Raw genomic sequence first — 14,932 nt, forward strand, 5'->3', positions numbered from 1 at the left:
CGCGTGCCGCTTGATCCTACTTCAAAGGGTCGGATTTTGGGTTCCCGATACTTTGACGGACAGTTCTTTGGACCAATCAAGATCTATCAACATGTGATGAGCGCAAGAAAAAATGAATCGGGTTGATTTTTTGCTTTGTTGTGAGTTGCGTTTGTTGAGAAGGAATTTTGTAGTACAAGGACCCATAGCAAAGATGCAGTTTTGAATAAGGTTTTTAAATAAATTTCCGACCAGTTAAAAAGAGATTTTATAAATGTGGAGTTTCTTCCATATACGAACAGTTTTGTTTGAGCTTTTCAAGTATTTTGTATCAAGCTTTGCCTGTATTTTACTATTTAATAATCCTAAAAGATTAGTGCTATAGCTAGGGAAAGAATTACATATTTTAATGTCTCAATCGTTGAACAATGAAATAATGATAGCTTTGGAGGTTTTGATAATAGACAGCTCAAAAAAAGCAAAAATTTGTTTCGAAAGTAGACTATAAATCCCCTAAACGTCTAGTGCCAGTTTGCAAAGTATCAGTTTTCAAACGCAGAAACCATTTTTTTCTTGTAGCAAAACAACTTTAACACATTTTTAAACTTAAGTTTTTGCAGCTATAGAACACTGCAAAATGAATAACAGTTTAAAATTCGTTAAACTGTTGCTGGGTTTTCTATTTTTGACTTTAACTGCAAATTCATTACCCACCGGCAATCATGATAAAAGATCTCCCGAAATATCTGGCCCTCAAGTGGTAAGAGTACCGTTGTCATTGGTAACAAACACGCGCGAACAGTTGGAATGCCTCCCGTCGCAAATGACCTTGTACAAGTTCTCAAAACGACGAAGGGCAAAATGTAATGACCACAGCCCCGCAGGGTAAGTGATATTCTAGTCTAAATACCCAATGTTAAATAAGGATTTAATTTTTCTTTGTTGTTGTACTGGTAATGATAATAGTTTTGTCAAAATAATTCGTCAAAATGACCTTTTGTAGTCTATATTCCCTTTGTTAGTAAGTTGCCAAGTTTGTATGTCTTGTACATATGCTTAGATTAGCTTTATATTTTGTATTTGCTACACATTTGTTCAATTAGAAACTTAATATTGTCACTTAAAAGCTATACAGAAATCGAAAACAGTTTACTATAAGTTACTACAAGAGCCAAAAATGTTGGCAACTATTTTACAACAAATGTCGAAAAACGAATTTTACCCAATAGCTTATAAGTAAGGTGCAAACAGTCCACACTGCTTCGACCTATAAAGTCTCATCAGTGCAGCTGGTGACAAGAGATTGGCCGTATTGTAAAGTGTAGCCATCCAACAGCACTCCAGTTTGTTGGGAGTAACAGGCAAAAAAGCCATGCCTTACCAATTCTGTGCGATGCCACAACTAGGCATAAAACACCGATAAAACTGGTATAACTCAATTAACAAGAGATCTTATGTTTTAGTTACTACTTGAGAAGACGGCCGGAGAGTAAGCAATGGGTAATATATCTTCCTGGAGGTTGGTACTGCGCAGACGCAACATCGTGCGAAAACAGAGGTTTTCAAGATCCACAGCTTGTCAGTTCTTATACTTGGGACCAGTGCAAAGAAAGTAAGATAGTTGGTTACATTGCTCAAATTTTCTGACTTTTCAAATTTATGTTTTTTATCAATTTTTTTTAAAGGATCTGGAATTATGTCGGACAGCAAAGATTACAATCCGTATCTTTTTGACGCTAATATGGTGTAAGTTGCTAATTTTTTGTTGCCGTTTTAAACCAAACAGTTAGTAGGTTCACATAAATAGTAAGTAGGTTCACATAAATAAAAGTAATGACTAGAGAAGTAATATCTTGGCAATATTTTTTGTAAAGGGTATCTGTATGTTCAGGTTTTTTTAAGGTTTGGTTTGGGTGACCGCTAAGTAGTTTTAAGAGACCGCAAGTGTTTCATTTAAATACCAAAAACTGTAGTTGTAGTTGCAAGTCCAAATTTTGGGAAACCGCTGGAGAAATTTTCAAAACACCTTAAAAAAACACTGTGTATGTTATTCATTAAACTGTTTTTTTATTTGTTTCTTTCTTACAGCTACGTTCCTTATTGCTCCAGCGATATGTGGACAGGCCGAGCACCAAGGCACAATTTTGGAAACGGTAATTTATGCTCAAAAAACACGTATAGGATTTTTGTTTAAAAGAGTGTAGAATTATTAGCACCGTTAATGGCCTGAAAAACGTTTAATTTTGTGAAGTAATAAAATGTCGTTCTGGTCGGGCCACAGAAAAACGCAGCGCAATGACAACGACCAAGAAATTGCCGAGAAAAACATTGAACATAAATTCGTTTTATTTTATAATTGTAACTATATCTTGTGTTGACCACAGACAATGCGTTGTATAAAACAAATAGGCCGTGGTGTTATTCAGCCCGTACGCACCGGTTCTATAGAACCGTCTCACGAAATTTTATGAGATCAGCGAACCGGTTAGCATTACCGGTTACTGTCAAAGGACTTTTTGTAACAGAACCGGCTGAAAAATATGACTTTTGTGATAGAACCGTCTGGCCAAAAATTTGAATCCCACCACTGCAAATTGGCCTTTTTACCGTAACCTTTCGTTTTTATTTCAATATGATCGATACCAACAACTTTCAATGATTTTTTGTTTGTTTTCCAAATCATTGGGCAACTGTATACTTTAACACTAACTAACTTAGATCTTGTTCCTCAATGCAGCATCCTACGCCTTTATGGGATCCGTGATCCTAGAGGATGTCTTCCGGCATTTGATCACACACAGAGGTATGAAGGATGCATCAGGTATCATCTTGGCAGGCAGCAGTGCAGGAGGAACGGGAGTCTTCATGAACATTGATCGTATCCAGTCTCTTATCACTGATCTGGGAGTAAAAGTCCGGATCAGAGGGATTGCTGACTCTGCTTGGTATCTTCTGCGTCCAGAAATGGAGCAACAGGTAAGGGTTTCCAGATTTTTGGTGCATTCACTTGGCATCCATTTTTGATTGCATTAGATTTGGTAAATATTCGTAATACTTTAAATCTTAACGTGTACCTCTTGGGGGTACGAAGCACCAAAGCAGGGGGTACGACATGCAGGGTGAAATTATACGCTATTTAGGCATATTTTTGAAGAATTCGTAACAAGTCACTTTGTTAAATGTCTTTGTACTACTTACAATAGTGTTTCAATGCATGCATTCAACACCCAAGTTATAACTACACTGAGTTTAATTCCTATTATTACAATTTTATTTACTTCCGTCGGCCATTGCAGTCAGGGGCAGGTTTTTTTTAAGGTTTGGTTTGGGTGACCGCTAAGTAGTTTTAAGAGACCGCAAGTGTTTCATTTAAATACCAAAAAATAGCCATATATTTGCAAGTCCAAATTTTAGAAAACCGCTGGAGAAATTTGGGGGACCGTTTCGGCCCCCCGGTCAGGGGGTACGACAAAATTTTAATGAAAGCTCAAACGGTACGAGCGATAAAAAGGTTAAGAAACACTCCTCTAAATTTAAACCACTGGTTCCCAACCGGGGAGTAAATAAACACTTTAACTCTGAAAATATAACTTGTAAAGTTTATAAAAGACCCAAGTGTAAATGGTTTTTGTATGGTTTAGTATCTACTATGTTGTACACTGAGAAGGAATAAAAGTATTTTGAATTGTTAAAGAAGGATTTCGTCGATAAAGGTTGGGAACCACCGGGTAAAATGATTCTTATCTTTTGTTATTGTTTTGTTCGGGAGCGCAGGTCTGCGTAAATGGTTGCTAAACTACAATTCCAAGTGCTTTTATATCAAAATTAGGTGTAGATCAAAATTCATCATGATTTAACGATTAATCAAGTACAGCATTAATCTATAATCGTTGTTATTTTACATGAAACTGACAAAAAGAAATATTTAGACGCCGCTATATAGATTTACGATGTCACCCTTAACTTTGTTTAAAGTGTGCTTTTAGGCCGCGTAAAATCAGAAACAGCGGTGTACAGCGTTTACTTACTGCTTAAATTATGCCTACACGACACAAAATTAGCAAAAATAATTCACCAACATGTGTCAGTTCGTTTCGTAATTTTGTAGACCAATTTAATCTCATTTATAGTGTCCATTTTGATGGGATGTTTTTTTCATTCTGGCAGAAAAGGAGGGCTCCAATATAAAATGGTGCTAAGTGCAGAGCATTCAAAACAGTTCATTCTCTTCCCGGGCGCCATTTTGAATTAGGAAAAATTCTTCAGAGCAGGAATTCAAGCACTTATTATCAAAGTCGAACTTCTTGACAAATGTCCATTGTTCTCGGGGGGACAATGATGCACCCCCTGGCACCAAAGGGGGCGTGGGCGCGCTTTTTCCGCTGATTAACGAAGATTACTTGGGAGTAATCTCCCAACAATGAAGCCTTTATTGTGTAACAAAACTCTGTGAAAAGTCTTTCATCTTTATACAGCTTGAAAAATTATGAGGCCACGAAAATGAATCATGGTTGAATCAAAGCGTACCGCAAGGATTTTTTTCTATTCGAGCGTTACTAAATTGGCGGAAAAAGAGATTTATAAAACCAATAACAACAAACAAACGTCTTCGGTCATACGAGTTCGCTGGTAAACAATTAAAACAGTGGTTCCCAACTTTTTTCGACGAATTTTCTTCTTAACAATTTAAGACATTTTCATTCCTCCCCAATAGACTACATAGTATATAATAAACCATACAAAGATCATTTAATATTGGGCTTTTTATCAACGTCACAGGTTATATTCCCAGAACTAAAGTGTCTATTTAACAAATTAAAGTAAATTCCTCCCCTTTCAAGTTTTAAAATTGGTTCCTTGGAAGAAATTCCTCCCCGGATGCGAACAACTAAACTAAAAGAATTTTATAACTTAATTCTGACGGAATGCTAATCAAACGCAGCCTATTGATAACCATAGTGATTTAATGCTAACGCTACAACCTAAGGAAATTCTGCTATGTAATAACCAACATCTGGCAAACTTTGTAAAATACCGATGGATAAACACAAAAAGCATTTGCAAATATTTAAAAGCAAATTATGTGAAAATGCCGACGGTTAGGGCCAGTGTTTTTTTAAGGTGTTTTGTGGGACCGAAACGGTTCCCCAAATTTCTCCAGCGGTTTCCCAAAACGAATAAATAATTCGTTTAAGCAAATATGGCTATTTTTTGGTATTTAAATGAAACACTTGCGGTCTCTTAAACTACTTAGCGGTCACCCAAACCAAACCTTAAAAAAAACCTGGTTAGGGCTATAGGGTTGGGGTGAGGTTTTATAACTAACCAAAAGGAACCCTTTGGTAACATAGTGATTTAATACTAACGCTACAACCCAGGAAAATTGTACTAAGAAGTCCATTCAGACAAATTTGCTAAATTGTAAGTGAGAACTCCCATCACACAAAGTTTGCTAAATACCGATAGATGGCGCAAAGTGCACTTGCGAATATTTATAAGCAAATCGTGTAAAAATGCTGACGGTTAGGGCTATCGGGTTGGGGTGAGGTTTTATATCTTAGTTCCTGACGTTAAATTTAGTCTCAAACCTTATCCCCAGTATCAGTGTTAATTTAAATACCTGTGCTCTTTACGCCATCTATGCTTGATTCGCAAACTTTGTTTGTTTTGAGTTCATGTGTTAGTATCTCTACTACAAAATACCTGACTTCTGTCTTTAAATTACGGACTCCACACACACACAAAAAAATGAATAGGTTTCCAAAAGCGACCAAACATAGTCAAAACCTAAAACCCTGAAATAGTGTTTTTTAGGGTTATTGTATTAATAAGGATTTTAAATTGTTTAGGTTCAATGCAAGGGAGTAAATTGTCCCCAAGTGGCGAATTTAGGCAAGGGCGTCACCGTGTGGCAAGCCAACATACCCGCTAGATGTCACCAGAGCTACACAACGGTCACCAGCAGCCACGCCCAGGCTACGCCCCTCGACGAAAGTTGGAAGTGCTTTTTCGGTTACGTAATATATCCCTACGTCACAGGTAATTGGTTTAATAGTCGCTGTTTTTGCTTTTTTAGTCATGATATTCGCAAAGTACGTTTAGGTAAAAGTTTTTTAAGGTAAATTTTCAAATTTGGTAAATCGAAATTTTATAGAGTTTGTCAAAATACAGTAAACCACGGGTAAACCGGATTCGATTTTTCGGATCTTCGCCTAATTCGGCCAAAACTTGCGGTACAAATGATTTGTAATGTGGCAAGACTTTAACCAATCTCTTTGCCTAATCCGGATCTTTGCCTAATCCGGACAAATTTTTTGGTCCAAACGGATCCGGATTAACCGAGGTTCACTGTAGACTTATTCGGCACTTTTGGCTTTTTGAAGCAAACATTTACAAAATAACAGTAACAGTCTTTGTCAAACGTCACTTACTCTTAATTCAAGAAGTACGTGGGCAACTTAAAAGTCACGTGACCTTGCAATGAATCTTTCATGAGTTGGTCGGTTGCCAAGCAACTCGGGATGTTCGTATGCATTATAGAATGACTGCATCGCTGCACTGTGGCGGTTTCGCGCTACGCTACTCTGCGGTTTGCGTACGTGGACGCGCCGACGGTTGTATAACATTTCTCCGCTGTTTTAATCGTGACCGCGTTCAAATGTTTTTAAATCTTTCCTGGCCCCGTCATAAGCTAATATTTTTAATAGAGTTAGTTTTGTAACAAATACACTTGGCATTATTTGGGCCTTGTTTTTGCAAATAGTGTTAATTTTTAGGGGGTTAATTGCACTTTCTTATCCATAACTACACAAGTTTTTTGCTTATTTTCAAAAAATATCGCACAATTTTTCCAAAACAAAACTGATCAAAACCGTATACGTCACAACCACGTATTTATACGTCATTCAAAAACATGACACTCCAATTTTTTTTCTTAAATACGCCTTCAATCATAGAATAGGCATAATCTATTAAGATGAACGTAAACTCATAACTGGGATCAGCCATGAAGCGTTCATGCAGACCAGCGATCACGGCACACTCATGCATAAGGCCTACAATGGGCCTGGTGTACTATGATTTATATTAATCTAATTCTCATTTTTTCACAGCTCCTGTATTCGTTGCACAATGGATGTTTGACAGCTTTCAAATTCAGGCCGATGATGCGGACTTCTTAGGAAGAAGTAGAGAAAGCCGGTTTTATCTGGGTTACATCAGAAATCTCTCCATTGAAATTCGAACTCAACTAGAACAAGTCGAGTAAGAGATGATTTTGGATTTACTACATAAATTAATTCGAATTCTGTCAGACCACTGGTTAATTTTAGAAAATCAAACAATGCTTTCCGTAAAAAAACAACTTTTATTCATTGTTTTACTGTTATAGACTGTATTAGACTTTTTGTCAGTTGTATTTCGGGATTAAATTTGGCCAAAACGGGCCTAATTTGGGCCTGAATTCATACTGGGTCTAATTTGTGCCACATCTTCACGAAATTGGAGGCCTGTTCGGGTTTTGTCTGTAAAAAAAGATGGATTTGGCCGGGTTTCGAGCTTGCACTTTCGGGTTTGGACCCAAATTTAATGTCACTTATAACTATGGCATATACATGAAAACTATAGTCAGGGTTGCCATCGACTTGAAACCAAAAATAGGGCCAACCGAAAAATGTTTTTTATACGAAACAAAACAAATGTTTTTGAACAAATCTTTGCATTTATACGAGCCGTGACATATCATATGCAATATTTTGGCCAGAAACAATCTTTTGCAGCTACTCCTTGTTCGTAGAAAATACTTCGTGCATCTCACAACACCTCAGGTCTAGGTTTACTTTAACCTGATGTAGCAGGGATTTGACTAGTAATTGTTGAAAATAAGACAAAAGAAGGACCCAAGTCAAAAATAAGGACATTTCTTAGAAATAAGGACGGTATGGCAACCCTGACTATAGTTCATAAATACAGTCAAAAATTTGACAAGTGATGGTAGATATAATCTTTTAACGTCTAGAGTTGTAAGCGGGGCCGAAATTCGACCCAGAAGGCAAAAGTATACAAGCCAGACACAGAATCGTTTTTGCGAAACCCGTTGTGGCCCATAAGTTGATTGACAGGGCTATAATAAAGAGGACATACAAAATGGAAAATAATATACAATGGCTTAAACAAGACATTTTATGGTTGTTGGGCATTAGATCAAGTCCAACAACTATAGTTACTCAGCTAGGTAATTTAGATTTAAACAAATTACGGACACAGATTGTAAAGTCAGGCCCGAATCAAGCCTCTTTGGTAAAAAAACCAAAGCCCTAAAAAGCCTGGCCCGACTTACAACTCTATAACGCGTTCGAATTAAACAATGCCGCACTATTGCGTCATTATGTTATGTTGTATAACACATCGTGTTTTACTTTGCAGCGGAGTGTTTTCTCCATCGTGTATCGATCACGCCGTATTGGAGCGAAGGTAATTTAACTAATTTGTAGCAAATGTTGTAGTTTGTTCCAACGTTAATCTAGTTCTGTTGCTATACATTGATTAATTAACCTCAAGTCAATGTTGTAAACAAGGACCTCAAGGTCACATCGATTTTAGGACATTCCTGCATCCTAACTGGTTGCGATATACCGCGACCAAAGGCAATAAGAGGAGACGTTTCACCTCTTAAGTTAATTGCACAATACGTTTTGATTCACAATGACAAAAGTTACATTCAAATGTTTAATGACTTTGTAGTTTTACTATTTATGGTTATAAACTCGTTTTTTTCATATGTAGGGAATGGACTTCAATATTGGTGTCTGACATAAACCTTTCAAGCGCGTTTAACTGCTGGGAGAAGAGCTTACAAGAAGCCGAAAGTCACAATAAAACGTCCTCAAACGATATTATGTCCTTCAACGAGCAAGCTCAATCAGAAACAGGGTCATTTGAGGTCATCGAGCAAGCAGCCTCAAACAGCACATGGACATCTTATTGGTATCACGACGATTACATTGAAACTGAAGGGTCGACGACTTGTATATACAGGGCCATAGACACTTCCTGTATACCCCAATGGAACAGATCATGTCAACGACTATTCCTTCACTCAAATGAAGATATTTTTGACTTTCTTGGTGTTGATATCGACAGTTTAGTGAGGAGAAATGGTTTTGAGAGCAGAAGCGAATTTTACAAGGCTTACTGCGGCGGTTAAAAGAGATTTGTTTGTAATTTACATCGCTACAACAAGTGTAAAAAGTTTTTTCCTCCCTGGTGTACAAATTTGATTCCTTTTAACGTAGTTAATAAGATTTCTATGCCAGTTTGTAACACCGATGCAGGTATTTGTTTGTTTGTTACTTGTTGCCATAAAAAACGACCTTCTTCGATAATCTCTCTTTTTTGTTATAAATCCAAACCTACAAGCTATTGTTACTTCTACTGGGGTTCCATACAAAAATGCTAAGATATACGAATAGCAGTAGGCTTGTAACTTGCTTTTATGTTACCATGTCTTTATTGACCTCAGAATCACAATTACGACGGCTCAAATTTTGTTGCTTAACTGATGCCTTTTCGAAAGGCATGCGTGTAAATTTGTAGTTGAACTGTTCACTTTTTTGTATTTACCACAACGCCACTCTTTAAAACAAATTTGAAACATTTGAAATTTAAAGTGTTAGGCTACATATGGAAAAGTGTGTCATTTTTAGCTCAATTAATTACTTGTAGGTTGTGCCTATAGCCAGGCGTTTCCAAATATAAATTGCCTCACCGTTGTGTGCTATAATGTTACAAGAATCAAGTCAATGCACCACAATAAATCAATAAAATGTCGCGAATATTGTTTGGACAGTGGGTCGTTTAGTTTATGAAAAGGTTTTAATGCGCGTGATTCCCTTTCCCTAGAACACTATTACAAAATTCAAATTTTTTTACAAGTTAAGCTTTATACACGTTTTTAAAATGAAACAGATTAATGCACTTTTTCGCAAAGGGTCAAGTCAACATAACTTTACAAATAGTGATTTTTTACACTAATCCAAGCTATTCATGCCGTTGGCTTCCTAAATATGTAACATACCAACTACAATAATGTAGGTTAAGGTATGAAACGAAATTTATCTTTCTGGTTGCATGTAGGTCAATCAATGGATCAACTAGGATTAGAAATAATATTCATTATGTTTTGTTCCAACTCCTAAGTTACAAATCACTGTTTTCCGTGATAGATTTGAAGGTATGGACTAAGCATACATTTGCCTAATAAGCTTAATTGGTTTAGTTTGGGCGAAAAATGATTAAAATCCAGCTATATTTTTTACATTTTCTCAAAGGTCGAATTGAAGATGCATTTTTTATGACAACAATGATATGATGGACATTTTTTATGGTTTTCAGAGAAACAGATGCTTTTAATTAAAAAGGAGATCATGACTTCCAAAAGAAGGACGTATGGTAAGCGTACATAATAAAATTTTAAAGTTAGCTACAGTCTATTTGAACTGCAGTAATTTTAACGATTGTGTGACAGCCGGCATTCTGGAATTAGTCAATTGACGATTTCCTTAAGGCATCATCGATTTTTCGCCAACGGTTTTAATCAAGCAGAGGAGAGTGTGCGAGACCGTAAGAGCAGTAGCTTTATTGCCGGTGCCTAAAATCGACCCGACTGGTCAAGAAACCTGGCATATGCCACTCACAGTAGCTGATACTTTCACCAAATTAAAAGCATTGATTGCAGCGGCCGGTTTTAGAGTCCGCGGTCGCTATGGGAGTTTTTTGTTGATAAATATATGTGATGACTTTGTATTGGCAAGTAGGGTAATCAGGAAAGCGCCGGTATTGATTTTTTAGCCCTAAACTTGGTCAAGATGTAATTAGTATACATTTGATTTAAAAACACAGCCAAAAAATCTTTCTTTTAATTTTGAAGAAACGTTGACTAGAACTTTTTGTGACATGCCACGGTAGCATTTAAGATTTTGGTGGGTTAACATTGTCAAAAACAAACAAAAAAGATACCTGTTGAATTTAATTCCATGTGAAACCACAAAACACTTCAAAATTCTTGATAAGCGTTTTTATTTTGTCACAGAAAAATATTGTAGCAACTGGGATCACACATATCGATATACTTTTACAATTTACACAAAGTCAAAATATTACTGTCGGTCCCTTTTTAGAATGTGCTTGGGTAACAGTAACAGTCAAGTGACAATAACAAAAAAACAACAATAACATTAAGTGTTGACAACAGCAACACACGGTTGGTTAAGCGCAAGTCATATACACATCTACAGTATTACAACTGCAATTTTTCGCTACCACTGTATTTATTATTTACCAAACAACTGCATATGTGTTACCATTTACCACCGGTTTTACTGGTAAATGAGACAAAACTACTGACAACAATAAAAGGAACTTGCCTTTAGATAAAGAATAACAGTGGAGATTTATATCCACCCAAGAATTGTTTTCAAGCCATAGCAGAGCAACCATATACCATTCACCAAACTAAGTATTTTTGACCTATACATTACTTCTAAATGTGGCATTATACTGTTTTGCATAATATTTTAACAACTTCTGACAAGAAAAAAAGATCTCTTCTATTAAGCAAGTTTAACAAAACCATAGTCAGTACAATTTTTAACTTTTAAACAAGTACATATAAATACCAACTTTTTGAATTACAAACGCTTATGCCTAAAACAAGACAAATATATAATTGATTTTACAGGTAAAAAACAAATGCACAAAACAGTACAAGGTTTACCCAGGTTGAGCTATAGGTGTTTTGTCAAGTTTGGAACTCGAAAACAAATATATACTTTGGCTGCTTGAAATATTTCAACTAATTCATGTTGACTAGGAATCTTCTTTGAACATAAACTGGTTCAGATATCCATAAAATTGGTCAGTAAAATCATTGCGCTTCATTGGAAAATCTGGCACTACTGGCTTCAGTAAGGAGGTGGTTGATAGTCTGTAGCTGCTGGTGGGGCATCTGGTTTTTGAGTGAACGGACCCTGAAAAAGCAAAAAGTGCTCGTTTTAGTTCATGGCCATATTGTTACAATTCTGTATTTTGGTTTTAGTTCAAAAGTTTCATTGTTTTGCTGGCTGAAATTTTAAAACTGAAACTGTATGGGGACTTTCTTAATTTTACCTGACCAAAAATGCATATACTATAATACTAGACACATAGATACAACAAAAATGCATATACATTTCACCAAAACCAAAGTTAACAGGAGCAGAAAATATGATTTACGTCAAATAATTTGTGATCTAGTTTTTAAACAAACATTTTTTTGTCAACTAATAAACTTTTCTTTGGTTTTCAGAAAATGACACAAAATATCTTATACCTGTTGGTATGTTGATGGCGAAGTCATGTCAGCTGCTCCTGGAAATGAGGTGTAAGGAGCACTGCTTTCCGTTGCAGGGTCTAAGTACGTGGGTGCAAAGGCAGACAATGTGCCTTGTCTGTATGACTGAACTGCAAGGTAAGTTAGGCCACCCTGAAAAAGGATTAACAGTTAAAAATGCCGCTTAGTTTAGATTATAACTGTAAAATGCACACATCAACAAACAATTCATTATATCTGTGGGATAAATATAGACTTATATGTATATGTTAACATGTGTTGACATTTGTTTTAAATGCTAACAACAGTAGCGATTGATATGCAAAACGTACCCAAGTGCCGATGGAAAAGAAAGAGAACGCAATCGCTGCCCGTGCATTATCTGCTCCATAATCATTACTAGAAATGTCGCTTGCCTGACGTTTGCTCCATGCATTGGTCAAATAGCAAAAACCAACAAAAAACAAAAATGTCCAAACACCTGTAATAACATACACTGTTTTTTTTGCATACAAACGTTATGACAAGACTATCTGTATGATGATATTTTCTTAAAGGTTAGCTTACCTGAAAAGAAAATGTCAGCCATGACAATTTTCTTTCGTTTTTCCGCACTGCTTATACTGGGAAAAACTAGATCAAGCACAAAAAATACAGTCACAATAATGAATCCCAATATACCGATTGCTGTTCCGTAATGACATGCATTATCATCCTAAAAAAACATGAAAACAATGTTTGAATTCAAGCAATTTAGTTACTTTAACACTATCTATGTTTGACAATATAAAAATAAAATCAATTCCGATCTTACTTACATTGCCGAAAATACATTGCTTTTCTTTGTCATAAGCTTCTGAAACAATACAGCCAAACACAACAATGGCAAAGACCTGCAAAAAAATAAAAATTAAAACTGACAGAAAGAATGGCACAATATACCAAACAAATATATGTACAAAATCCTTATAAATTCAATCATTTTTCATGAAACGCCCGAATAAGTAAAGAATAACTTACCCAACTTAGAAGTCTTAATATCGTTCGTGGTCGCTTTAAGAACTCGATCGGATGAAATGGCTCACCGGCCTTTCCAGCTCCGTATGCTCCACCCTGTTCCATGGTTTAAGACTGAAATTTGTTTTAACGATTTTTTACAAATAGACACCTGTTTTTCTGCGTTTACAAAATACAATAATTGGGATCAGACATTGTCAAAATTAGAGAAAACAGCTGTTGTTACTACCAGAACTACTAATCTAATCTGCTTTTCCCCGCATTTAATTAGTATTCAGGTATTAATTATTGATTAAACAACATTATTTCAAGAAACCAAGAACACAATTTAACTACTACTACTACTAGGGTATATTCATTTTTAACATTCATACTGTTTTATGCTTAGTATTAAGCAATTCCTGCATAAACCACACAGGTTTTCTTTTAAATCCTACAACGTTTTATAACAATACAAATTATGAGGAAAAAAATGCTATACATTTAAACATAAAACAAATAACGACCAAAACAAAGAATTTTTCTCGCATGTAACATCCACTAAATAAAACAACACGGCCACGTATCATATGTAACATATTTTCTCGTGACTTTTGCGCGATTTTAAGTCTTGTTCTGAACATCTGACTTGAAAGCAGCTCACGAACCAACTGACCAATTCTGCAAAAGAAACATTCGTGACGTCACCTGTCACATGACTTCAGTCGAACGTCAAATCCGTGACTAGAAAATGTCAGTTGATTTCTATGTAAGGTGGCATTGGTTTATTTTGTTTGTTGCAAAACTTGGTTAATTTTGCGGGTTGTTGAGTTTAAACAATAAAAAAGCAAAATATTTATGTGAAACAATAAATAGGACAGAGCTAGAATATACCAATCTGTTTGTTTTGCTCGGTGGTAATTAAAATTTAACAAATATTTCGTTTAGACAACCCTATGTTTTTGTCATAAAAGAACATTAAAAAAACGAAAATAGATTGAACATATTTGGGAATTAGCAGGATTAAATAGAGTGATGCTTGGACTCTGAGTGTTTTAGCGTGTTTAAATCTAATTATCGCTGAGTTTTAAGTTACTGCGACATCCAAAGGAAAAAATTCGTTGTCATAAAACAGTTTTGTTGCAAAAAGCTTTTTTGCAACAAACACGTAAAAAATCAATCAAAGGCAAAGCTTAATATCGCAGTAGTAATACGTACAACAATCTTAATTTTCGGAAAGCATTGAAGACAAATCTTTATTCGAATTTTATTAAAAACGACAAACAATTTTTACAAACCACATGGGCACCTCTCAAGGCGTAATGACCATGGACAAAATTTCAATATTGTTTTGTGGTCTGACAGCACATATTTCGAAAACAAATGTCAATTGTGGTAAATTTTCAATTGTATATGAGGCCTGGCCTTTTCAAAAGCCAAGTGGCATTCGCGTATTCTGTTGGAGTGTTTGTCCCAGCGATTTTGGAAGGACAGGCTTCTCATAAACAGGCACTTGTTATCATCTGTGTAAATGACTAACTCCATTGCGGTGTACAATGTTGACGAGTGCTGTTCAATAGAGTTGTGCAG

General features: G+C 35.8%; 2 protein-coding genes across 2 annotated transcripts; one reads left to right on the top strand and one right to left on the bottom strand.

Annotated features, from left to right (window-relative positions):
- Positions 1-458: 458 nt before the first annotated feature.
- On the top strand, positions 459-9,817 carry LOC145224211 (palmitoleoyl-protein carboxylesterase notum1-like). Its single transcript, XM_080090655.1, has 9 exons — positions 459-864; positions 1,443-1,591; positions 1,665-1,725; positions 2,068-2,132; positions 2,717-2,955; positions 5,829-6,018; positions 7,092-7,242; positions 8,404-8,451; positions 8,764-9,817. Exons 1-9 carry the CDS (start codon positions 617-619, stop codon positions 9,182-9,184), a joined length of 1,572 nt encoding a protein of 523 aa, XP_079946781.1. The 5' UTR covers positions 459-616; the 3' UTR covers positions 9,185-9,817.
- Positions 9,818-11,038: 1,221 nt separating this feature from the next.
- Positions 11,039-13,557, bottom strand: LOC145225026 (synaptogyrin-2-like). Its single transcript, XM_080091667.1, has 6 exons — positions 13,367-13,557; positions 13,165-13,239; positions 12,914-13,061; positions 12,679-12,827; positions 12,347-12,499; positions 11,039-12,005 (listed from the first exon to the last, which is right to left on the bottom strand). The coding sequence occupies exons 1-6, from the start codon at positions 13,466-13,468 to the stop codon at positions 11,940-11,942; spliced, it is 693 nt and encodes a 230-aa protein (XP_079947793.1). The 5' UTR covers positions 13,469-13,557; the 3' UTR covers positions 11,039-11,939.
- Positions 13,558-14,932: the final 1,375 nt, after the last annotated feature.

The sequence above is a fragment of the Phallusia mammillata genome, chromosome 4, assembly GCF_965637545.1.
Source record: "Phallusia mammillata chromosome 4, kaPhaMamm4.hap1.1, whole genome shotgun sequence".
NCBI classification, from domain to species: Eukaryota; Metazoa; Chordata; class Ascidiacea; order Phlebobranchia; family Ascidiidae; genus Phallusia; species Phallusia mammillata.

Coding starts and splice junctions, on each gene's coding strand:
- LOC145224211 (XM_080090655.1), top strand. CDS start 617: ATGAATAACAGTTTAAAATTCGTTAAACTGTTGCTGGGTTTTCTATTT. Junction 865..1,442: donor AATGACCACAGCCCCGCAGG/GTAAGTGATATT, acceptor CTTATGTTTTAG/TTACTACTTGAGAAGACGGC. Junction 2,956..5,828: donor GTCCAGAAATGGAGCAACAG/GTAAGGGTTTCC, acceptor TAAATTGTTTAG/GTTCAATGCAAGGGAGTAAA.
- LOC145225026 (XM_080091667.1), bottom strand. CDS start 13,468: ATGGAACAGGGTGGAGCATACGGAGCTGGAAAGGCCGGTGAGCCATTT. Junction 12,500..12,678: donor TCTTTTCCATCGGCACTTGG/GTACGTTTTGCA, acceptor ATCCTTTTTCAG/GGTGGCCTAACTTACCTTGC. Junction 12,006..12,346: donor CGCCATCAACATACCAACAG/GTATAAGATATT, acceptor TTGCTTTTTCAG/GGTCCGTTCACTCAAAAACC.